The sequence below is a fragment of the Budorcas taxicolor genome, chromosome 10 (assembly GCF_023091745.1).
Source record: "Budorcas taxicolor isolate Tak-1 chromosome 10, Takin1.1, whole genome shotgun sequence".
Lineage (NCBI taxonomy): Eukaryota > Metazoa > Chordata > Mammalia > Artiodactyla > Bovidae > Budorcas > Budorcas taxicolor.
Genome location: NC_068919.1, coordinates 85,226,916 through 85,253,965, shown reverse-complemented (window position 1 = coordinate 85,253,965; position 27,050 = coordinate 85,226,916). Strand labels below are relative to the sequence as shown.

At 38.4% G+C, this 27,050-nt stretch overlaps 1 protein-coding gene across 1 annotated transcript in view; it reads right to left on the bottom strand.

Annotated features, from left to right (window-relative positions):
* The window catches only part of TTLL5 (tubulin tyrosine ligase like 5), a 307,681-nt gene that overhangs the window by 202,233 nt on the left and 78,398 nt on the right, over positions 1 to 27,050 (bottom strand). The window contains exons 18-22 of the mRNA XM_052646434.1: positions 18,483 to 18,545; positions 13,420 to 13,458; positions 7,702 to 7,859; positions 6,419 to 6,725; positions 1,188 to 1,308 (exon numbers count right to left, since the gene is read on the bottom strand). Of these exons, the coding sequence (XP_052502394.1) occupies positions 1,188 to 1,308; positions 6,419 to 6,725; positions 7,702 to 7,859; positions 13,420 to 13,458; positions 18,483 to 18,545 (688 nt within the window). The remainder of the gene's footprint in view (positions 1 to 1,187; positions 1,309 to 6,418; positions 6,726 to 7,701; positions 7,860 to 13,419; positions 13,459 to 18,482; positions 18,546 to 27,050) is intronic.

Here is a 27,050-nt window from a genome sequence, read left to right as displayed (position 1 = left end):
TACTATAGGGTGGTTTAAGCTGCAATATTAAAACATTATTTTTTCACAGTGGAGCAGACAAACTGACTCTCAAAAAGGCAGTTTCAATTTTCCACTTGGAAAGAGTAGAGCTAACATTTTCCACTGATGGTTGAAAAATTATTCACAACACACAAGGTTTTATCTCTGGGTTGCATTGGCTACTTTAAATTCACGAGTTGTTTTCTGGGATATCCATCATGTTTTTATAATAAGTCAGGCATACTGTATGCCTCTCATATGCGGAGAACTGAAAATTACAGTAGGATCACCATGAGCTGGCCAAAGGAGGCAGCTTTCTCAGAATGAAAGGTCCCTCTCCTTTCAGTGACAGGTCTCTATGGTAAAAAAGTAAAGAAAGGCTGTGGCTTCTTCTATAAGCACTGACCTTTCCAAAGAGCTTGAGGCTTCCTGTCATTCTGATCCATAAAGGAAAACCTTGCTAGAATATTAAATTTTAGGCAGGTTCGAATGAGTAATATACAGTAAAAATTATTACACAAGTTTGTTTTCAGTAATCTAAGAATTTTATAAAGTAACAACTAGTAAATAAAAAAAATGTTAAACTGGAGGATGGTACATTCTCAGAGGGCCCATGATAAAGTGTTGACTTTGAAAGAGGTAACTCCACCCCTTCGAGTAGAAATCAAATGCCTTCCGATCCACGGAAACAGCGCGAAAGGAAACCATGCACAACTGTAACACCTGAGTGTAAGTTCCAGGTTCAGCACATACGAGCTACAGGACAACAGGCAGGCCCCCATTCTCAAGGTCTTTGTTTCCTCATCTGCAAAATGGGGATGACAGTGCCTATCTTAAAGAGTTAATACAATATGAAGCTGCTTGGGAAACGACCCTGAAAACTGTTCTCCTCTTCTAGGGCTTTGCACGGGCCTGACGTCTAACGAGGAGTCAGTTTCCATTTTCAGAATGAAGAAAACTGACACCTCAACACATATTGCTCCAGATTCAAGATTTAATTCACTGTAAAGTAAGAGAAATCTATAAGCTACACTGTGGAAGGATTCCTTCTCCAGAAGTATACTGTTCTGTACCTTAATATAGGGAACAAAGAAAGAAAGGAATAAAGAAAGAAAGAGGGAGGTAAGGGAGAAAGAGATAGAAGGAACAGAGGGAAAGTAAAAAGGTTCCAACAAGAAGAACCTCACCATCTGTTCATCCTCTTTGGCAGCCCAGCTGGCACTGAACGTTTGACCTCCACTGTCTTTCATCAGGCGGATTTGAACATGCTGGAGATAGGCAGAGAATGCTATTCGGGCCTGCACTTTGCTACAGAAATCCAAAACAACACACCGTTATGGGACAGAATGGTGCACCAACCAAATGCGTGCTTGCCTTTCTCAATGTGGCCTTTGAGGATCCTTCTATTAGGATGGCTACAAAAAATGGAGCCCATCATACAGTCACTGAATAAAGATTCCTTCTACCCAGCACATGAGATTTCTGCTTTTTCTATTTAAAGAATGAGAGATGAAGAATGCTACTTATTTTCTCATTATGACCACATTGGGGGAAAAAAAAAAAATCAAACAAGAAAAGGGATTCATCTTTTCTACTCTTAAATCTGATCTCTTTGAACTTTTAAACAACTTTCTTGAGGAAATGGACAGGAAAGTGCTGAATTTTCATAAGAACCTTTGTATTGATACAGAAACGGTTTTCTGCCTTTGTGCTTACGTGTCACTTTTGTCATGTCCGACTCCATGTGACCCCATGGGCTGTAGCCCGCCAGGCTCCTCTGTTCATGGGATTCTCCAGACAAGAACACTGGAGTGGGTTCCCATGCCCTCCTCCAGGGGGTCTTCCCGACCCAGGGATCCAACCTGTGTCTCTTATATACCACACACTGGCAGGCGGGTTCTTTACCACTAGCACCATGGGCCCTTAAAAACATACTTATCAGTTACTACAAAAGGATAGCTTTTGTTATGGCAACTGATTCTGGGTGTGCAAAAGCCTCCAAAGCAGCAAAGAGATAAATCTTACGAAGGAAATTTTGAGACCGAATTTTAAGGTCGGGCTTTTTTCTCAGCTGCAAGACGGGAGTGGCTGGAGCCCAGAACAAATGAGATCCAACAGAGTCTGGCACAGAGGCACTGACGGGCTTGGACGAGCCCAGATGTTCGGTGGGAAAAAGACACGTGTCCATTCGATACAGAGCACCTCAGCGACAACACTGAAGAGCCCCGCTGACTTCCGCTGGGGCCCGAGGCAGGCAACAAGGGACTCTGACCAAGCCAGCCTTCAGCAGACAGAAGTATCAGAGCAACCACTGGTGACTTTCACTTCAGCTGTGAACTGCGGCAGATCTGTTTTCCTTCAGGAGAGCTTTTGGTTACTTCAGCTGCTCAGCCTTCTGACATACTAGCCAAAATTACGTCAGTGAGGATTAGGGCCCAACACAAGTTCTGTTTACACTTCTCACACGTGCCGTCACTGAATACTCTCTCCTCACTGCTCCCCAAGGTTAGGACGAAGGACTGGTCCAGAGTAAACTGGAAATCCTAGGAGGGTCTATGTCTAGCTTCTGTGTGTGTGTTGGAAGGGACAGAGGCAGATTTGCCTTTCAAGCTCTTCAGAACATGAAATGCAAAGCTGCACCTTTGTCAAGAGTAAGAACAGCTTAGGGGAGCACAATATGATTTCGAAATGTGTCTTTTCAAATGTTTCTCATCAAGGCCACACTTAAAATCCTTGTTCTGGAGACCATATATCACTTTCCTCTCAACCGTTCCCATAAGCTTTCCCTCGACAACAGATTATTTTCAAGTCAAAGTGAAGGGAAAAAACAAAAACAAAAAACCTCTCCACTTTGGCCAACAAACTCACTTGCAATATAATGAGCTACAAGTGTCATGTTTCAGATACCTGCCAAACGTAGCCGAATATCCAATTTTACCGATTATTCCTCTGATATTAAAATATAGAGGTCTTTGGATAAGGGAATTATTGCTTGGAAGTAGAAATTTCAATCATTATTTTGTGGCAAATCATTGTTGTAAATCAAATGAACAAGTATTGAGTTTTCCATTTCTATAAACCTCACTAAGAGAACTTCTATGGGGTCACAAAAGAGTCGGTGATGACTTCGTAACTAAACAACAACAACAAACCTTACTACAGAGATCTGTGAGATGTTAATCCTGAGGTTGTCCCCTAACATATTGGAGATACTGGTCAGCTAGAAATCTGCAACAAACAAGCCAAAAGGCTAGAATGATTTACACTGGAGAAATCTATTTTTAAAACATAAAAGCCTTTGTAGATCCTCAGTATTCAAAATATACAACTAGTGGGCTGGGGCTTGGAGTCTTGAAGCCTTGCCATGGACCAGCCCTTAGATCCCTTAGTAGCCACTGAGATGCCCCACAGAATGAGAGGCAGCTCAGGGGAACAGAATTTGAAAACCACTGATTAATATGAACACACCCTGCAATTATAACAGCTTACTCATTGAAAGTGAGATGTGTGAGATTTAGGAATAATTTATTTCTACAACATCTAAGTAGAATGTTACTGCTGAAAAGGACCTTAGAATATAATTCAGTGGTTTTGAAATGTTCCATTTCAGTTCAGTGGATTCTTCTTTCCCCTCTAGAGAGCACAGTCTGAAAAATCTGTCTATGTCTAACCTGATAACTTGGCCCAATGGAAAAGAAAACTGAGACACGCTGACTTGCCCGTGATCACAGTCAGCTGGTAAGCAATGAGAAGTCACAGCCAAGCCTTCTGACAGAGCTCAGTGTGCCCTCCACTAACGCAGCTACTCTCATTCTCCACACCACTCCAAACCTCAACCCTACCCGCCAACCCCCTAAACAACAACATCACCCTCCAGCCTTGCGGTTTAAGAACTGACCTCTAGCTTAGAAAATAAAGGCCATCATGCATGAACACTTACTTCCTGACTCTTTAACTTCTAATCACTGCATTCAACCCACAGTGCTTTAGGGGCTTCCCAGGTGGCTCAGTGGTAAAGAATCCGCCTACCAGTGCAAGAGACATTAGAGACGGGGGTCCAATCCCTGGACCAGGAAGATCCCCTGGGGTAGGAAATGGCAACGCACTCCAGTATTTTTGCCTGTACAGTTCCATGGACAAAGGAGCCTGGTGGGCTGCAGTCCATGGGGTCACAAAGAGTTGGACACGAGTGGGCATGGTTGCACGCGTAGTACTTTCTTTCTGACTTAAGACAGGGAGGCACCCCTCCACTGGCCTCTTTCTACCTTCCTATATGACAATATATCCATTTCTGTATGTATCTCTATTTTTTTTACCATCAAATCCTCCCCCAATCTATAAATCAGAATCCCTATCTTAAGAAATCTTTTTTCTCTTAGCATGCTCACTGATGAGTTCTCACCTTCCTTTCATTCATTGTCAAACCCTCTGAAAAAGTCAGTTCACACCTGCTTTCCTATTTACTCAGCTCACAGTTTCTCTTCTATCCAGAAAGTCCACAACCGTGTCGTAAGTGCAAGAGACGGTTCAGAGGCCTCATTCTAAACTGGGCTGCCTGAGGCACTCACTCTTTAGCTTGAAACTCTCGTAGCTTTTACCACCCTGTCTCCTCCCAGTTTTATAGCTATCTCTCTAACTGCTATTTCTTGATCTCTTACTATATACAATGTTGGTTTTCTCCAGGCCTCAATTCTCTTCCTTTTCTCATTGTCCATGTTTACTGAACTAAACTGAAATGAAGAAGTTCATCCACTCTGAAGCTGTACAGTCCTATTCAACTCTGACTTACAAAGCTGTATTTTCACCTATCTACTGAACATCTTCACTCTAAAGCTCTTCCACCTCACTGTGTCCCAAACACATTATTTTTATCACGAAACCAACTCCTGTGCTCCTTATATTGACTGGCTGCAATATCACATGACCAAACTTGCAAAAATGTAGGCTCTGTGGGAGACCAAGCCCTAGCAACTTTAACTTGCGAATTTCATTATCTCCATCCCATCCCCTTCACTCCTACAGCCACTGCTCTGATAGGGCCTTCATCTTCCCGGCTCTGGGCTACATGAACAGCCCCTAACTCAGTGCTCTACCCGCTGTCATTGTTCAGTCGTGCCCGGCTCTTTGCGACCCCATGGACTGCAGCACACCAGGCTTCCCTGTCTTTCATCATCTCCCGGAGCTCGCTGAAACTCATGTCCATTGAGCCGGTGATGCCATCCAACCATCTCATCCTCTGTCATCCCCTTCTCCTCCTGCCTTCAATCTTTATCCTTAGTTCTCCTCTTATCAATCACTATCCCAAAATGTGACCAGAATTTACTTCCTAAATCAAGATCTGACTATATATCACTCATCTGCTTAAAAATTATCCATCTAGAAAAAAGTCCAGGCTCCTCTATGGCCCTTTATGATCAAACGACATCCAATTTTTTAGTCTCACTTCTTACCGTACCTTTTCTCCACGTAACTCCACACCACTCACCTATATTCCTCAGACTTGCCAAGCTTATTTCAATCGCAGGGGTTTTATACTTGCTGTTCTGCCTGGAATATTCTGCTACCTGATATTCACATGATTTACTGCTCCCCATCATTCAGGACTCACCCTAAAGGTTACCTCTCCATGTCTGAAGCACCAGAACCTAAAGAAACTTTCTGCCCTATTACAGTCTAATACCACACCCTATTTTATTGTCTACACAGCACTTCTTATTGCCTGAAATGACCTTGTTTGTTTACTGTCAGCCTTCCCCCCTAGACGGCGAGTTTCAGGAGCCTGCCTTGGTCTCTACTGTAACATTACACAGTCTGGCACAATTCCTGATATAGAGCAGGTATGCAATAAATATTTGTCACGGGACTGAATGAATGACTGTGCTATCACCCCTCTGTGCCTTTATTCCCTCTGCTAGCACTCCCACACTTAGCTGTCATCTCCCAAATCCTGAAAGCCTACTCATCCATCAAGTCCTGGTTCAGATCTTGTCTCCTCCCTAATCTCTCCCTAGCCTTCCCAGGCAAGACCAGTCACTCCTTTTCCTGGGTCCTAAGAGCCCTTTGTCCATACTGGGGTCATAGCCCCTCTCTTTAAGTGTCTCCACACTAAGCCATGAGCTGATCTGAGCTCCCTTGTCTTGGGTCACATTGTACTTCTAAGTCACTGACACTAAAACCCCCAAAATATTTGCTAAGCCAGTAAGACCTGGGTTTGATGCATAGCTCCAGACCTTGGACAAGCAACTTCTGTAAGCCGCAGTTTCCTTGATAACAATAATATCAAATCACATTCATTAATTCACAGGAATCCTGTGCATAAAAAATGAAAAATGGCTATAAAGCCACCAGCACAATATCCTGGTGCACAGTACAAACGACCTGCTTTCGGTTTACTAGAATAATTAGGAAAGATACATACCTAAGATTGCCATTATCTTGCAGGATCTGCATCAGGTTAAATTTAGGCTCTGGCTCCTGAGTTTCAATTTTGCAGCATTGTTCACCTTTGTTATTCCACTCAGGAACCTTCATGGCATTTTCTTTGGGTGAATTTTCTATCATAACAGTCAGTGAGGGTGTATATTTGGCTTGATTTTCTCCAAGGGACCCTGCAGACTCCTCCTGGTAAGCTTCCTGTTCTTCATCTTCAGTGTCTAATGCAACTTCTTCCTCTTCTTCACTCTCTGTCTCAGTTTTAACATTCATTTCAGCTGGTTGGGTAATCACTAAATGCGAAGAATCACTAATGTTGCTGAAAAAAGGATTAAATTTTCCTCTCTCCCAATACCTTCCTTTTATCCTTTTAGTAAAAACCCATTTCTAAATCAGATGGCAAATAATGCACAAAGTTAACAGCATACACATGTCCCTCTCCAATCTTATACCTTCTAAGAACCTACTAATGATCTTCATTAGAGATGACGTTTCTCATCACAATACCAATGGCTCTCTCACATCTCTAGGCAGAAAACTTTATAGTGATCTCTACAGCGTGTTAAAAGTTTTTAGAGAGATGCTTTTCATGGAGATACACAGAGCAGGGGAATATCTTTCCACCCTATGTTTATCCATTCTCCTTCTCCTTCACTGCTTTGGCAGGTCTTTGAGGACAAGGGCCACAGCTTTTTTCCTTTGTCAGTGAAACTGCAGTGACTAATGTGGCTGACACAGGCACTCAACAAACAAAAGAAGGAGGGAGAAAGAGAAGTCAGTTTGTCAGTGACAAATAGATCTGTAACATGGGAGATTCTGGGAGAGAAAGAAATTCCCCCTTTTCTGTTTGTGTTTGAAATACTTACACCATTCAGCAAATGCCAAAGGATAAATTGGACTTATCCAATTGGATTAATTGGTATAAATTGGATACCTAATCATGAAAACCCCAAATAAGAATGCTCAGGGGTTCCACTGAACTTAAGCTAAGTATCAAGTAGCGAAATGATGCTGGAATAAGAGCAAAAGCCAACATGTGTGTGCTTCAGATAGTCTTCAATACAAATATTATAGGACGGAAGGTTTAAAACACTGATTTTTTTTGAAATGAGTTTCAGAGGAAAAGAGTATATATATTAAAAAAAAAAAAAAAAGTAAGCGTATGTGATCAGGAAAGTCCTGATTCATTAAGTACTAATTAAGAAGCTGATTACATCAGTCTGACAGGACACAGATACTGGAGCTTGGTGGCGGCTCCCCGGCAGGTACCTGGGTATTTTGGCCTCATTGCCCTTGATCTGCCACTCCGTCGTCTACGTTTTCGCACCTCCAGAGACAGGAGCTTCCTCTCATAGAGAGCAGCGTGCAGCTTGGCCCTTGAATTCATGCTCTCTACCTTCAGCTCTGGGGCTCCATCAATCGCCATTCTGTGAGGGAAAAACATGGCAGCTAGAACTTTCAGGAAGTTCTTTTATTCCAAGACTAAGCTTGACAGAACTCTGTCATGATGTCAGACCAGGCATGGTTACTCCAGTGAGTTCTGAAGTGTCTGGCCGATAAACGGGAATACTGGAATCTACATTAAAATTTCACTAATGGCCTATCTGAATTTGTTAAATGTTGTGAATAAAAATATGTCTGAAGACAATGGTTAAGCATTTTTAATCTATCCAACAATACGGGCTGACTATTCAGAGCAGAGACCATAAAGTGCTACCAACACCCAAGCCTAGAATGACTTGAGATATTGGCGACACTTCAGTTCTTAAGCTGAGGGACGGCCAGAGGTGCACTTATTATTTATTCATTATAACTCAGAATGATACAGACATTCTTTTGAAGTAGGCAGTATTTAATGAATACAGATTCAGCAGCTGCTGAGGAGAGGAAGAGGTGATAATCTGTGATGAGCACAGCACAGACCTGAATGAGACTCACAGGCAGAGAGCGTCCTTGAGAAAAGTCACTATGACCTCAGGACGCATCAAGTCTCAAGCACTCCAACAGGAGGGACGTCTCCCTCGGAGCACACCGAGTTACGGGAGGAGCTGGGCAGATGTGGCAGGGACTCCTCAGGTGTTGAGCACAGGTCAGGAGTTAGGGTGAGAGGTACGGACAAGGGAAGGCAGCAGATGGAGGACAACGCCAAATTCTATCAGGTCATGGATGGGGAGAGGGACGGCCACAGCTACACTCATAAAATTAGGGAAGTGACAGGCATCATCAGCCCTCCAGACAAGGACCGGGCAGAGTATAGGACAGGCAGAGAAATCCAAGTCACCAAAGAGAGACAGGGTTCTTGGGTCACCAAGTCAGAAAAGATGTATCCACATTAGTGTTGGAAAGCAGGCAGCTAATGCTAGGCACCCAGAACTCAAGATCTAACTGGTTGACTCTGAACTCTCTCTCTCGTGACCTCTTTAGAACAGGGCTCCCCAATCTCAGGGATCTAATGCCTGATGATCTGGGGTGGGGCCGACATAGTAACAATAGAAAGTGCATAATAAATGCAACGCACCAGAATCATCCCCAAACAATCCCCTCTACCCCACCTATGGAAAAATCATCTTCCCCAAAACCCGTTCCTGGTACCAAAAGGTTGAGGACCACTTTGAGGTCATAATTCATCGTCATTCCCCCAGGAGTTTTCAGTCCCTGAGTATGATGGAAAGGCTGTGTCTTCTGGTCTATTTAAGACTTCTAGGGATTTCTGGTTGGATGGTCTGGACATAAATATTTTGAAGGCCTCCTCTCTAGAGCAGGAAATTGAGCTAAGAACTGGTAATGTCCTGACATTGGGGGCAGAAACGGGAAGCAAATTAATAAACTTTTAAAAGTTGTTCAACCCCAGTTTATCATAATCTCAACAACTGAATGTTAGCCCACCCCCCCTTCAAACAGTTGTGAAAATGGTTTTAGATAATTAAATAATAAAGAAAATAAAACAAATCTGATGTTTCAAATAACAACTATAAGCTTCTAAGGAACCCTGAACAGACATACAAATCACCACTATTACAAGGCATGGCGGTAGGGAGGTAGGGGGAAGAAACAGAACTGTATGTACAGTTCTCTGAGGGCAAGGCCCATGCCTGTCTTTTCTCACTGGTCAGTGACACTTCTGAGACTGCTCAGCATAAACCCAATATACTATAAATACTTCTGATTTAATAAACAACTGAACTCCTTATAAATAAATTGTAATAGCTTTTATCCATATCTATTTCCTTTTATCTTTCTAACATTTTATGAAATATTTAAACAGAATTATACAGTGAACATCCGTATACCCACTGGGCAGTTTCTACAATGAATATTTTATTATATTTATTTCATCACATATATATTTAATCTTCTCTTTTTCTATCCAAATATCAATCCACTTAATTTCTTAAGCATTTCAAAGTTGCACAAAGACATCAGTGCACTTCATTCCTAAACACTTAAATGATGAAATTATTGGGATCTAGAGGTCAATATTTGCTTTATAGGGCTTTGAACTTTTTTCCCTTCTCTTTTCTGTAACCTAAAAATAATATACAGTGAAATATCCAAATATTAAATGTCCATATGTCCATTTGATGAGACCTAGAGCTATGCAACCCAAATTCTAACATTCTACCCCCTCAGAAAGTCCTCACATCCCTTCCCAGGTAAACCCCGCCCTCATACTCCTCAAGAAAACTGTTCTGAATTTTTTCCTCACATTTTGGATTTACCTGTCCTAGAACTGCATAAAAATAGAATCATACAGTATGAACTCATTTATTAGCATATTTTTGAGATGGATAAAAACTATGGCTTGCCTAATAATTTTCTTCAAAGTGTTTTTAATAAACAAAATTTTTAATATTGAGGAAATTTAACTTACCATTTTTTTTCCTTTTTGCTTACTGCTTTGTGTGTCATATCTAAAAACTTCTGCCAAGCCCAAAGTTACAAAGATATTTTCACTCACAAAGTTTTATAGCAATATTTTTTATGTATATGTCTATGAATCACCTATAATTTTTGTGGGCTCTAAATAGAGGTTGAGGTTCAGTTTTTAAAATACAATATTCAGTTTCAGCCCCATCTGTTAGAAAGTTTCCAAGTTTCCTTTCCCCACTGGATTACTTTAGGCCTCTTGTTTAAAGTTATAAGGGCCCATTTCTGGGCTTTTTATTCTGTTTCACTGATAAATTTGTAAGTTTTCATTACTACAGCATAATATTCCTTTAAGTCAGGTACTTTAGGTCTTTTTTCAAGATTACTTTGGATATTCTAACTCCTCTGCATTTTTATATACACTGAAAAAAAAAACAGTTGGTCAATTTCTACCAAAAAAATTACTACAATATTCTTTAGATCATTTTGTGGAGGATGAATACTTACAATATTACGTTTTCTAAACCAAGAACATGACATATCACTGTACTTACTTAGATCTTCTTTAGTCTCTTTAAGTAACATTCAGGAGCTTTTAATATATAGATATTAAGCATAGTTGTAAAATTTATCCCTAAGATTTTGACCTTATATTCCAAGACCTTGCTAAGCACACTTGTAAGTTCTTATAGTCATTCTGTATATGCCTTAGAATTTTCTACTGACCCGATCATGTCATCTAAGAGGAAAGATTTTAACCTCGTTTCTAACCTGTATACCTCTTATTTCTTTTTCTATCCCTCGTTTTACTGTATCGTTTAGGAACTCTACCATAAAGAAAATACAAGTGGTGAGAGCAGACATCTTGCCTAATTACTAATCATAAGGGTAAAGCCATCACTATTTCAGTTTGACATTAGAAACAGGTTTTTCATAGAAGGCCATTATCAGATTGAAGTTCTCTTCTATGCCTGATTTACTAAGAATTTTTCTCCTTACATGTATTTAATTTTATCAATTCAACATATGTGGGTTGTTTGGGGTCTTTTTGCAGCTAATAAAATGATCATTGGGTTTTTTCCCCCTTTATTTAATATATAGTAAATTAAATTGACTAATTCTCAAACTTTAAACCAACTGTGCCTTACTGGGGAAAATCTCACTTTAGTCACTGTATTATCCTTCTCATATACTGATCAACTCTATTTACTATTATTCTTTTAAGATATTTTGTGTCTATATTCATGTAGGTATTAGCCTATAATTTTTTTAAATGTTTTTGTCAAGTTTTCATGCCTTACTCTTCTGGTATCATAAAATGAATTGGGAAGTATCCTTGCCTATTTTTTCGGAAAGAATTTCTTTAAGATTGGTATCTGTTCTTCCTCAAATATTGATACAATTCACCAGTGAAATGACTTGCAGTGTGCTGTATAGGAAAGTTTTTTTTTTAAATAAATTCAATATTCTGATTAAGCATAGGGCTATTCAAAATTTCTATTTCAGCTTGTGTCAGTTTTACTGAGAGTTCTCTCCCCACAGGGGATTCAGACATTTCATTCAGGCTGTCAAAGTAGTGAAATAAGGTTGCTAACAATATTCCCATAATATCCTTTTTATGCCTGTAGGATCTACAGTGATAGCCCCACTTTACTATCTGACATTGGTAATCAGCGTTTTCTCTTTTTTCTAGGTAAATCTACTTAAGAGTTTATCAATTCTGCTATTGGATTTTTATTAATTTTCTTTATTGTTTGTCTTGTATTTAATTGATCTGCCCTTTATCATTTCCTTTCTTCAACTTACTTTTGATCACTCTTGTTTTCTTAGTTTCATAAAATTGACCATTAGATCAGTGATCTAGTCCTCTGTTTCCTAGTACAAGTATTAAAGTTATAAATCACATGCCCCCCTCACACACACACACACAAGCAAACAGCACTTTAGCTACATCTCACACATTTTAATGTTCTATTTTTATGATCGTTTTAAATCTTCCTCATGAGTTCTTCCTTGACCCATGGATTAGTTAGAAATGTGTTTAATTCCAAAATATTTGGATATTTTCTATTGTTATTGATTTCTAATTTCACTGCAGTCAAAGAACATACTCTTAATAATTCTACTTTTTTTAATGAATTAAGACTTGTTTCATGCTTCAGCATAAGGTTTTCATTTGCTACCTTTTATTTGCTTATATACTACCAGAAAACCAGTATTGATAGCACATAAAATGTCCTAAAGAAAGAACAAAACCTGCCAACGTTTAAATAAATATTCTTGTTGTTGAAGTTTTTTCCCCTAATTTCCAAATTGACAGTAGTATATCTATGAAATGTATTCCTTGACTAATAACTGGAGAAAATGTATAAGCTAAGCATGACTTTCATTTAAAAACAAACTATAAAAGTTTACTTTTCTCACTTTTCCCTAAATTAAATGGCAATCATATTTTCCTCCTTTAAAGAAAAATCAGATTTATGCTTCAAAAGATTTGGATGAGAAAACCAAATTTATCTTAAATTCTTAAATGCTAAAGAAAAAGCTAAATATAGGAGTTTCTTTCTTATTATCATTGTGCTTTTTGAAGAGAAACAGCACAAAGGGGATGTTTGTAATCTCTCAAACCGGAAGGTATGTATTTAGGGTTAAAGTTCTTATTCTGGCTGCAGTTTTCAGTTGGGCAAAGCCATCCCAGTCATTCTTCTAAGACCTTCCTCTCTTCTGCCAAAATTAAGAGCCACAGATATTTTGCACACTTCTATTTCCAAGGCAAACAGGAAGTAGTTCTGCTCAGTCCTATATGGTATAAAGTCCCATACCTGTATGCCCCAGGTATGTCAAGGCCAAAACATAACCTTTTCTTTGAATTTAGCCTGAGATTGATCTTGAAATCTCACTCAGACTTTGGGCTCTCTCACATATCCAAACATACCTACTATCATTGAAATGACATATTTGTAGTTAAAAAATATAAATCCCAAACTTAGTTTGTAAATAGTTTGCTGCAGAACAGTGCTTCAATACTGAAAACGGTTATGTAAAGTATCATGCTTAGTCTGTGCATGGCCACGTATTATGCACAGGGGAAGAATTTCTCAACTTTTAAAAATCAGTTACCGTGTTCTTCCTGTCAATAAGCTTCTTCTTGGGTTTCCCCTACAGGAGTAGAAAGGACAAGTGGGTTAGAGCACTACACAGATATTCTCTCCTGAATTCACACACACATACACACACTCCTGAGATTTACACTACGGAGCTTCAACATGGAATTATGCCAGGGAAGGCATCTTGGGGTAGAAGCAGAGAGATGAATTGAGAGCATGCTCAGAAAAGAACAGAGTACCATAACCTTTAGGGAAGATCAATTAAAAAAAAAAAAAAAAAGATAGAGGACAAATGAATTCTAGAGAAAAATTCTAACAATTACTTGCATTTGTACATATAGCCACAAATTTAAACACACTTACTGTTCACAATAACAATATGAGCCCTGTTTATAAACATGAGCAGGATAAGACCATTTGGTGACAAGCTCAATGTCAGAGCTTTAAACAGTTTAAATCTGAACCCACAACTTTAGTCTCAGACTTCAGGACTCTTTCTACTTGCACTGAACTATATTAAGGAAAGAAGTCCATCTCAGTTCTCATGGGGGTTCAGAAAAGATGCTCATGATAAATAGATTTTCCACAATTAAAAAAAAGTCTCTTTAAAAAAGAGATATTCCTCATTGTTTCTAAACTAGAGTTGGGCTCTAACCACAGGAAGTACCATTCACATTTAAACTGGCTTCTGTTTTTCATTCAATTTCCTTTCACTTGACACACTTTAAAAAAAATTTCCCCAGCTTTACTTGTACTCATTTGGGAATGTGTGTATTTAGTTTGGTACAATTTTATCACTGTGTAGGTTCATGTATCCACAGACAAGATACCAAACAACCCCATCACCACTGGATCCCGTATGTTGCCCTTTTATAAGCACACACTTTTTACCTAACTTCTGGCTTCATCTGTTCTCCATTCTAAAATTTTATCATTTCAAAATGGTTATATAAATGCAATCATACAACATGTAACCTATGGTATTGATCTTTTAAAAAAGAGACAGATGCAATCAATATCAAGATATTCTATCTATAGAAAAAAATCAACTGAAAAATCTGTCTCCACCAAAACATTTTACCTTTTCCTCCCCATGTCTTCCATCTGTGCCAGTATTCTAATACTGTCAACTTATTATCAGAAAGTCTCAAAATTATTTTAACTTTTTAAAATCAAATAATGGTTTTTCTCTGTAATTTGCAATCATGAATTCACATGACAGTCACCAGGGTGGCTTTTTAATAAATACAAGACTTCAGTTTGGGATTGGCTAGGGCACAAATGGGCTTCCCCCGTGGCTCAGAAGTAAAGAATTCATCTGCAATGCCGGAGCTGCAGGAGACACAGGTTCAATTCCTGGGTCAGGAAGATCCCCTGGAGAAGGGCATGGCAACCCATTCCAGTATTCTTGCCTGGAGAATCCCAGGGACAGAGGAGCCTGGTGGGCTACAGTCCAGGGGTTTGCAAAGAGTAGGACACAACTGAAACGGCCTAGCATGCACATGTGGCACATATATGATGTTACTAAAATACAACCAAAGTTAAAACTACTGTCGTGCCATGAGACAGCAGGTAAGACACTGTTTGCCAGGGCAGGATGGGTGAGTGGAGCATGAAGCGGGAGGGCAGGGAAGGCAGACAAAATGAACCAATTATGAAATGAAATAATTACGGAATTAGTTTGAAAGTAGTTCTGACAATAATATAATAGGATTTGCAAGAGAGAAAACATGAATTCAGATTGAAGAGAACAGATTTAATGGAAGATGCAAGGCTTGCAACATACATTTTCATTTTTTTAAAGCACGTTTGTGTGTGTGCCTGCTTCGTGATAGGTTTTGATACTGTCAAAGAGGAATATAACCAAGTATCTACTCTTAAAAGCCAACTTGAAAGTAGATAAGAGTAGTTAGTACTAACTGACAATTATAATACAATATGTACAACATGCCGATCTAAATCCGATGGAGGGATAAGAAAGGCTGGGAGAACCTCCTTCTAGCCTGGGTAAGAGGATGAATGACATAGCTAGAAAAAGAATTCAGGGTAAACTGAAGCCAGTCCACGGGAATGTATGGGAATTCCAATGGAATGTAAGGATAAGGAGGCATGAAAGAACAGTAGATATGGTCTAATTGGCCATGGGCTGGTACTGAAAAGCAGAGATTAGGCTAAAAAGGGAGGAAGATCAAATCATAAGGTCCTTTCTTTGCTAAACAGAAATTTATGTTTTTTGAATCAAAGTTTTTAGAATGCTTTATAAGCAGGAGTTGCTACTAGAGCCTAAAGAAAGAAGTCAAGGAGGATATCAATTGGATGGGGAAAAAAAAAATAATCCTCTAACAGAAATTTAGCATCATACACATGTAGGGGATCAACTGCAGTAGTGTAAGTGCGATTCTGTTACCATAAGAAAGAACACATTTTTTTCATGTTACTTTAGGGGGTCTCAAAATATTGCCGACACTTACCACGCTTTTTAAATTATGGTGGTTATTAGACCCACTGCTAGGCCTACTACTATTAACACATTATTGAATGTGTTAATAAAAAAAGCACATATATTATTATATGTCAAATGTTTTCATTGTTATGCTCTCCTCGGAAAGAATCTTCCTGATTTTGGTAGTGACTTACAGACTGCCTATTCTACCTTTCTTCACCCTCACAAGAAGCTCAATTATAGAGCAATCAAGCCTCAAGCATAGACTCCACGTCAGTTCACAAACAGACTGACACAACCTTTAAGGAAACTCAGGCAGATTACCAATCCTAAACAAACAGTCCATTACTTATAAATATGACTGGACAATTAGAAATCACCAGATGTTTCAGAAAATATAAGAGCATAAACTAGAAAGAATGAGATAAACAAGGAGAAATAATCCAGAAGAATTCAAAATAGTGCAAAAAACAGAAGAACTTTCAATAATTATGCTAGAGAGATTAAAAAAACATACTTATAATACTGTGATTTATGGTGAGAAATATATATACTTACTTGGTTTTCATCCCTGTTTCTGGCACAGAGGTCCTAAAACCCTTAAAATGTCTAAGTGATGAGTGGTAAAGGCATCGTTTGTCATGCTAATGAGGTGACTTTTAGAAAGTCCTTGGATCACTTCAGGATGGGGGCTGGCCACCAGAGGAATCAACCCTGTGATGAGAGGGTTGAAGCTTTCAGTCTCATCCCCCTGACTTTCTGGGAGGGGAGAGGGGCTAGAGATAGAGTTCAGTTACCAACAGTCAATGATGTAACCAATCACACTTACGCCATGCGGCCCCCATAAAAACCTTGCAGTATGGGGTTCAGAGAGCTTCCAAGTTGCTGAGCTCGTGGAGAAGTGGGGAGAATGGTGCACCTGGAGAGGGCCCTAAGTGTCTTTCCCATCTGGCTGTTCATGAGTTATATATATACCCTTTTATAATAAACTGGTGATCCGATGAGTTGAATATTCTTCTCAATATCCCCCCTACAGAAGGGGTCATGGAAATCTCTTATATGCAGCCAGTAGGTCAAAAATAAAGGTAACAACCTGGGCTGTGATTAGCATCTAAAGTAAGGTGTGGGGATTGCAGGGGTGGGGGGTTGTAGAATCTTGTAGGACAGGACCATTAAACTGGAATCTGACGCTGATCCCCAGGTAGATAGTGTCAGAACTGAACTGAATTGACAACAGCAGGTTGCAATTGCTTGGTGCTATAGGGGAAACTCCCTACCTCCTCCACATTGGAACTCATTCCACAGCCAATTTAATATTACATCCATAAACTATGAAAACTAGTCAGAAAGCAAAAACAGTTGTTGGATGTTAAAACTGTACCTGCCAAAATAAAAAGAAGTAGATCAAACAATCCTCTTCAGTGCTGGTACTGAGTAACAAGATAGGTAAGGCTAAAGATCAATTTAGAATTTTTAGAAGACAAAGTTCAAAAAATCTTCAAGAATTTAAAGCTAAGAGACAATGAGATCGAAAGTATGAGAAAAAAGTAAAGAAATATGGAGGATATAGCACAAGATCCAAATTTCATCTAACAGAAGGTCCCAGGAAAGACAGAATACGGGGAATACTTCCCACAGTTTAAAAGACTTAAACCTTCAGACTGAAAGGATTCATCCACGGCAAAAGCAAAATACTTCTCAGTTAACACACCAGAACAAATCTTACTATAGTGTCTGAAACGGAACAATAAAGAAGGCTTGTAAAAATTTCCAGGGAGGAGGTAGCAGGTAGGGAACTGGGACCAGGTTATATATAAAGAACTGAGTTTCTACATAGTCCAAGTAAATCTCAAGATCTCTTTCACTGGAAGCTACACAGTGTAATTACTTAATCAATGGTAATAACCACAAATTTACAGAGAGAAACTGGAAATCCTGTAAGTTTCTGATGATGGATAATGAAATCCCAAGAAGTGGCTGAAGTCAGGATATCTCTTTTTAAGAATCCCACATAAAAAGCACACATACCTTGAAAATAATACAGACTTCTTTAAATACCTAAGGTTCTTTGTTGGTCAATTACTGAACTGTACTGCAATGCAGTTATGTCTCAGGGGCAACAGAAGTATGTGGGACTAAGGAGTCCCTAACTGCTGTGCTATTTGAATTTCGGCGTCTGTTTTCCATCATTTCTGCCCTATTTTCCCTTGTATTGAGGTTATCAGTTGTCATTTCTTACAACTCTCACTGTATTTATTTTGTGAATTACCTCTCCTGTAGCTTTTCTAATCTGATCCTTTTAGTCTCGTCTAGTCTAGAAAGATAATCATGTCTGTGATAAGTGTGTCTAAAGCAAAAAGGCACTGAGAAAGGGCCTTCCTTTAAGGAGGAAAAATTTTAGGATACGTGTTAAGGTTTTTACGGTTTAATCTGTAGCATCTAGAAATATTACAAAGTGCTGAGAGTTAATGAGTTCTAAAAAAAAATGAGATTTTATGTTGTGTTTTCCATCAAGCTCTTCCTATCAAATATTCCTGAAGACTTTCATAAAACCTCTTTGCTTCGTTTGCATTTACTTTCTGTTAATTCTGTGATCTAGTCCTACTAAATTTATAAGATTAGCAAATCTCCACCTGTCTTGAAAGAGACGTGTTGCCAGCATATAGTTCATGGAGGTCTTGTGTTCAAGGTAGGACCTAAAAGACAAAGAAGGGAACTGGTTATTTCTTAAAGCTTAGCTGAAGAGGAAAAATATAGAAATAAAACACAAATCAAGCACAAAAGTGACAGGTTTTCTAAAAATATATATATAGTCTCTAATGTGACAAAAGAGGAGATACTTGCTCAAATTAAAACGATAAAAAAACTAGAATAGCAGAAAATACAATAAAAGAAAAGAATATAGAAGACAATAATAAGAAAATAAAAAGGAAGAAAAGGCAGGATTTCTTGGATTAATAAAAGCTTGTATACTAGATTCAGAAAATAAAACTGGAAAACAAAAATGAAACCACCACCAAAAATCACAGATAGCTAGAAAAGAGGTCAAATGAAACTGGGAACGGAAGATGCATAAAGGGCATGAAAATACAGATAGATTGTTTCAATCATCTTATTTCTCCAGAGGCTTCAATGGCTCCATGATGCCAACTGCAAGACTTTCAAGATTTCAAAAGCTGGGTCATCTATACCATCCGTTAATTCACCCTTTCTCCTCACAGTTCCCCAGCAGGGGTCCTAAACTCCAGACAAGTCTCCTACAGTCCTCTCATACCACACCTCCCACTGACACTTTTGCCTCTATCTGGACACCTTCTCCTCACACCCTCTTTACTTCTCCATAATCCACCCTTCAAGAAGCAGCTCAAGTCCACTGTCCTGCACGAAGCCTTCCCTGAGAGGACTGCTGCAAGTCTACAGAGGTTCCCTCGTTCTGGCCTTCCTCCTTCGCCTTCACTGCACGCCAGAGGGACCTGTCAAACGCGGTCTCGTGGAATAAACTTTCTCTTTTTGGAAAGCAGCATGATGCAGCAGGGAAAAGTAGGATCTGGAGTCAAAACACCTGAATCAAGTCCCACTGTGTGATCGTGGACAAGTCACGTTACTTTACTGAGCCTTATTTTCCTTATCATTAAAATGGGAATAACAATGATGTGTATAAGTGAGTGAGTGTTAGTCACTCGGTCGTGTCTGAATCTTTAAGACCCCACGGACTGTAGTCCTCCAGGCTCTTCTGTCCATGGTGTACTCCAGGCAAGAGTACTGGAGTGGGTTGCCATTTCCTTCTCCAGGGATCTTCCTGACCCAGGGATTGAACCTGGGTCTCCTGCATTGCAGGCAGATTCTTTACCATCTGAGCCACCAGGAAGATGTGTATAAAGTACATTATAATTACAAGGAGCAATACAAATATGAGCTATTTCTATTACATGTATAAATAAATTCTCTCTAATCATACTGCTAACTCTCAAAGGACAGAGTTCCCACTAACACGTTTTTCACACTCAAAGCACCAAGCATACTGCTAGATACTTGTTGATATTCAATAAACATACATTAATAAAAAAGGAATATTTGTTAGCAGATAAGTGCATCTTTTCCATGCTACATGAAGGTAACTCATTCGTGGTGCTCTCTTTCACTTTTCTCAGTAAACAGTTGAGCATTACCTTCTTGTTTTAGCATTATCTTTTAAAGTTGAACATTCACTTATCTTATTGCTCTAGATACATTCCATTCCTAGATATATACCCAGGAAACACACATTATAATATTTAGAGCACAGCTGTCTTTAACAGCAAAAAGACCAGGAAGCTGTCAAATACCATCAAAAAGAGAATGGGAAATTTAACGGCAATATAAAGTCATAGAAGAATATAACAAAGCACTGAAAGAGAATGAATGAATTCAAAAGCTACATGTAACAAAATAAACCTTAATAATATAATATTGAATGAAAAAAGGAAGAATACATAAAGCATGCCATTTTTAAAAGAAAAGTTCAAAAGCAATACAAACTAAGCAACAGAATTCTGTTTCTACATATGAGACGATAACTGCTGTAAGAGTTGCTCTTTCACCATAAGCAGCTAGAAAAGTGCATAAAACATATGAAACAACTGTTTGCACACATGAAACAATAGGCAGTGTAGGACTGTGACACCTGAAAGGGGAAATAAATGAAGGGCGCCCCCTGATTGTTCCGCCTTCCTCCCTAGAGGCAATTCCAGACAATGCGGAAGGAGAAGGAATTCAAGGAAAATCCAAGAGTCTCTGTGTTGAGAAGACAGAGATCAAGGTTCTAGAAGTGCTAGAATTTTCAGAGCAAAGTCCTGGAGAGGAAGAAGCTATGCATAAGAAGAAATCAAAACAAACAAACAAAAAAATCATCACAAAGGACCCTCTGAATCTTTGGATGAATTCAGATCTACTCAGGCACAGGGTGAAAAAGTGCACAGGCTTTGCAAGGAGCAACTGTCAGAGTAAAGAAATTAGGAGAAAGTGCAAGCTGAATACTTTGCAGAGTTCATACAAGGCTGCCAACTGATCTGAATTCCCACCCGCCAGAATGCAGAGATCTCACTGAACATGGGGGTCATTTAACAGACACTCCCAAAGTGCCTTTGGTAGTGGAATTATCCTAGACCTAGACAAAAAGCTATTCTAAACAAACCATAAAAACACTTTTAAATGAGCCTGAAAAAGATTAAGCTGATCTACAAGTAACTTAAGTGTCTAGCCCTAAAAAAAAACTTTCAACAGGCTTTAAAGAACCATAAAACCCAAACACAACCATACAACATTTACAATGTGCGACGACAACATTCAGTTTTAAAAGAATCACTGTACATATGCAGAAACAGAAAAAATGCAACTCACTGACAAAAGGAAAATCAGTCAATAGAAACAGACTCAGAAATGACAGAGATAATGGAACAAGATTTTAAAACAGCTATTATAAACATAATATATGCACATGAGTCTAAAGGAAATCATGAAAATAATTTTTAAAAAGAGAAAAAGAAGATATAAAGAGAAACAGATGGTAGTCCTAAAGGTAAAAAATAAAATATGTGAAATGAACATTTCATTGGTTGGAATTAATAGAAGATTTAACACTGCAGATGATTTAATTCCTTCAAAGATGAACGAAAAGAGAACCAGAGAAAGAAAACCATCCAAAACGAAGAAAGAAAAAGAATATTAAAAAATGAACAGAGCCACATAACCACAGTACTGAGAGGAGGGAAATGGAAAAAACAAACAAACAAACAAAAATTTGAAGAAATAATGGCCAAAAGTTTTCCAAATTTGAGGAAAGCTATATATAACTCCATAGACCAAGAAACTCAATGAATCTGAAGCAGAAGAAACATGAAGAAAATGACACCAAAGCATATATCATAATCACACTGTTGAAAATCAGTTATCAAGAAATAATCTAAAAAGCAGGCTGAGAAAAAGAGCCACATGACACACCAAAGAACAAAGGGAAAAATTACTGCATGCTTTTAACCAGAAAACTGCAAGCCAAACGGCAACAGAACAGTGCTTTTGAAGTATCAGGGGAAAGTGCCAGCCCAGAACTCTAAAACCAATGAAAAAAATCTTTCAAAACTGAAAATATAAGATAGACTTCCAGATAAACAACACTGGAGAGAATTGATTGCACGAAAGTAAATCCTAAAAGTTCTTCAGATGGAAGAAAATGACGTCAGATAAAAACATGATCAACATAAAAGAAAGAAGAGCAATGGAAATGATAGTAAATCCATAATTAAGAGACTTTTCCTCATATTTACATTTCCTTAAACTGTTCAAAGCAAAAATAACCAAAGCACTATGGTATTTAAAACTTAAATAGAAATAAAATGCATGACAACAGCCCAAAGGACAGGAGGGAAGAATAGAGGTATACTGGTTGTAAAATTCCTAAATTATACATGAAACAGTGTAACATTATTTCAAGGTGCACTGTGGTAAGTAAAAGATGTATATTGTCACCCTAGAGCAACCACACTTTTAGAAAGCACAACAAAGCAGCAGGAGGAATGAATTAATCCAAAAAAGACAGGAGGAAAAAAAAGGGGAATAAAGAACACATTAGACAAAAAGAAAACAGACATAATGTGGCACGTCTAAATCCAGTCACATCACCATGCTGTACATTAGATTCCCAGAGTTTATTCCTCTTGAGACTGATTTGTACCCTTTGATCAACATCTCCCATTTCTCCATACCAGCCCATGGCAACTATCATTCTACTCTGTTTCTATCAGTTCTACTTTTTTTTTTTTCAATCAAGATTCCACATATGAGTAAGATTATACAATATTTGCTGTTCTGGTTTATTTCAGCTAGCATTATCCCTTAAGGTTCATCCAGGTTGCCACAATGGCAGGACTTCCTTTTTTTGACAGTAATCTACTTTAACTATAAAGACGCAGAGAGATTAAAAGTAACACACACACACACACACACACACACACACACACACACACACACACACACACAAAAGATACGGCATGCAAACACCAGTCCTAAGAAAGCTGGAATGGGTAAGGGGGAGGGGAGGAGAAACTGGTGAAGGCAGTCAAAAGGTATAAGTTTCCGGTTATAAGGTAAGTAAGTACTAGGGTTATACTGTACAACAGGTAAAAAGAATTAATACTTCTATATGCTATAGATAAAAACTGTCAAGAGAGTAAATCCTAGGAGTTCTTTAGTTTTACTTTGGGTTCTTCCCTGTTTAACTTTGTGTCTCTATAAGCTGACGGATGTTCACTAAACTTACGTTGATAATCATTCCATGACGTAAGTCAAAGCATTCTACTACATGACTTAAAAAAAAAAGAAAGCAAGCTAAAGCAAGTATATTAAGCAGACGAACAGACTTGTGGACAAACAGAATTATCAAAGATAAACAGGGACATTGCATGGCAATAAAGTCAATTTATGAAGAAGACATAACCAATCTATTGCAGAGGTACCTAATGACAGAGTTCCAAAATCCACGAAAAGCAAAGCTGACAGAACCAAAAGGAGAAATTGACAAGGTCTCAATGACAATGGGAGATTTCAACATACACTCTTGATGACTGATAAAATTAGTAAAAATAGAGAACATCTGAACTGTCAAATACTTTGACCTAACAGACATTTATAGAATACTCCACCCAGCAACAGCAGGATGTATATTCTTTTCAATGTACATGTTACATTCGCTAGGACAAGTCATATCCTGAACCATAAAACAAGTCTCAGTACATTTTAAAAGATTCAGCTTACACAAAGTACATTTTCTGAGTACAAAAGAAGTACATTGGAAATCATTAACAGAAAAATCTCTAGAAAAAAATCCAAATATCTGAAAACTAAATAACGCATTTCTAAATAGTCCACAGGCCAAAGACAGAATAAAAACAAAAAATACAACAATCAAAATTTATGGGACTCTGCAAAAACAGTACTTGGTAGGAAATTTATAGCGCTTAAACACATACAGAGAAGACGAAAGGTCTCAAAGCAATGACATCAGCTTCTATCTAGAGAAACTGCGGGGGGGGGGGGGGGGGGGAGCAAATGAAGTCCCCTAGTAAGTTACAGAAAGGGAACAATATTAGAAAGGAAGTCAATGTATATGAAATAAAAAACAATGAAACTAAAAACTGGGTCTCTTAGAAGATCAATGAAATTGATAAACCTCTAGCCAGACTGAATATGATAAAAAGAGAGAAGAATTAAATTACCAATATCAGAAATGAGAGAAGTAACATCACTGCAGATTCTACCAATATTAAAGGGATAGGTGAATATTAGGAATAATTTTGTGCTTACAAACACAACAAATATGAAATGGACAAATGCTTGAAAAGATACAAACTACCAAAGGTCATTCAACTAGAAAGAGATAATCTGAATAGCCCTGCATGTGTTAAAGAAACTGAAGTTGAATTTCTGGTCCAGATGGCTCCACTAGTGAATTCTACCAAACATTCAAGAAATAAAAAATACCAATTCTCCATAAATTCTTTCAGAAAATTGAAGAGATGAGAACACTCTCCAACTTATTCTATGAGGCCAGCATTATCCTCATACTGAAACCAAATATATTATAATAAAACCACAGATCAGTATCTCTTATGAACAAAGATGTAAAAATCTCATTTTAGTAAATCAAATTCAACAGCCTATAAAAAGGATGCATGTCAGACCAAATGGAGTTTATTTCAGGAAAGCAATGTTGAGTTTAACATTAAAAAATGGATGCAATTCACTATATTAAAAAACCAAAACAGAAAAAACATATTATTATGTCAAGAGATGCAGAAAAAGTAATTGGCAAAATCTAACATCCATTTCTGATAAAAACTCTTAGCAAAAGAGAAACAGAGGTGAACTCCTTCAATCTGATGAAGCGAATCTACGAGAAACCTAACACTAACATCATACTTACCCACTCCATCTTGCCTGGAGAATCCCAGGGACGGGGGAGCCTGGTGGGCTGCCGTCTATGGGGTCACACAGAGTCGGACACGACTGAAGCAACTTAGCAGCAGCAACATCATACTTAATAATGAAAGACTGAATGCTTACCCTAAGAACAGAAACCAGACTGGGATGTCTGCTCTCACTGGTCCTGCTCAGCACTGTGCTGGATGTTCTTGCCAATGTAATCAAGCAAGAATAAAGCAATAAAACATATCCAGATTGGAAAGAAAGAAGGAAAACTGTCTTTATTCACAGACAATATTTTCAACTAGGCAGGAGATCCTATGGAATCTCCAAAAACCTTCAATAACTGACAAGTGAGTTTAGCAAGATTGTGTGCATGCGTGCTAAGTTGCTTCCCTTGTGTCTGACTCTGTGCAAACCTATGGACTGTAAGCCTGCCAGGTTCCTCTGTCCAGGGGATTCTCCAGGCAAGAATACTGGAGTGGGCTGCCACTGCCCTTCTCCAGGGGAGCTTTCCGAACCAGGGATCAAACCCTCATCTCTTACATCTCGTACACTGACAGGCAAGTCCTTTACCACTAGCGCCACCGGGAAGCCCCAGGTAGTGCAAGGTTACAGGACACACGTGAAAGTGGAAGTCGCTCAGTCGTGTCCAACTCTTTGCGACCCCATGGACTACACAGTCCATGGAATTCTCCAGGCCGGAATACTGGAGTGGGTAGCCTTTCCCTTCTCCAGGGGATATTCCCAACTTAGGGATTGGACCCAGGTCTCCCACATTGCAGGCGGATTCTTTACCAGCTGAGCTATCAGGGAAGCCCCAATCAATACAGAAAAGTCAACTATATTCCTGTATACTAACAACAAACAATCAGACATTGAAATTAAAAAAAAACAAAATCAGTTACAATCGAATCAAAACATGTTAAATACTTAGGGAATAAATCTGACCAAAAAAATGTAAAAGATCTGTACACTGAACACCACAAAACACTGCTGAGAAAAATTAAAGATGACCTAAATAAATGGACAAATATACCTTGTTCATGGGCTGGAAGACTCAATATTGTTAAGATGTCAATTCTCTTCAAACTGATCTAGAGAGCCAATACAATCCCAATCAAAATCCCAAGCAGGTTTTTTCGTAGAAACTGACAAACTAATTCTAAAATCCAAATGGAAATGCAAATGATCTAGAATAGCCAAAACAACCTGGAAAAAGAGCAAAGTTAGAACAAGATTTTTTATAAAGCTACAGTAATCAAGACAGTGTGGTACTGTATTAGCACAAAGACAAAAAGATCAGTGGAATAGAATAAACAGTAAAGAAACAGTGGTTTTCCACAAAAGTGAAAAGACAGTTCAATGGACAAAAGGTAGTCTTTTCAAAAAATGGTGCAAAAACTATTGGATATCCATCTGGAAGAAAAAAGAACTATGATCCATACCTTGTACCATATACAAAAATTAACTCAAAATGGATCAGACTTAAATGTAAAACTTAAAACTATATCTAGAAGAAAACTTGAGATAGGCAAAAATTTCTTAGATGCCAAAGCACAGTAATTAAAACAAAAAAACTGGACTTAAAAATCACTGCTCCTCAAAAGCTACTATTTAAAGGATGAGAAGACAAGCAACATATTGGGGGGGGGGTGCGGTGGAAATCTTCTCAAAGCACACATCTGATAAAGGAATTATATCCAAAAAAGAAAAAGAACTCTCATAGCTCAATTATAACAAAATAAACTCATTTTAAAAATGGGCAAAATATCTAATCATCAAATGGCAAATAAGTACAGGAAGACATGCTCAACGTCACTAATCATTAGGAAAATGCACGTGAAACCATGAGATATCACTACACCTCTCTTAGAGGAGCTGAAATTAAACTGGCCATACCAACTGGTGATGAGGATGTGGAGAGACTGAAGCTCTCATACATTTATGATAGGAATGCAAAATGGTAAAACCACATGGCAGTTTCTTAAAAAAGTTAAACATGTACAATGATATGACCCAGTCATTCCACAAGTAGGCATTTACCTAAGAGAAATGAAAACACATGTTTATACAAAAATTTCTATACAGATGCTCATACAGCCTTTCTTTACAATAACCAAAAAACTGGGAGGAAACTAAATGTTAATCAACAGAGGAGAGGATAAACAAATTCTGATATATGCCTATTAACAAAATGCCACTTGACAATAAAAGGAAATTAAACCGATACATGCTATAACATG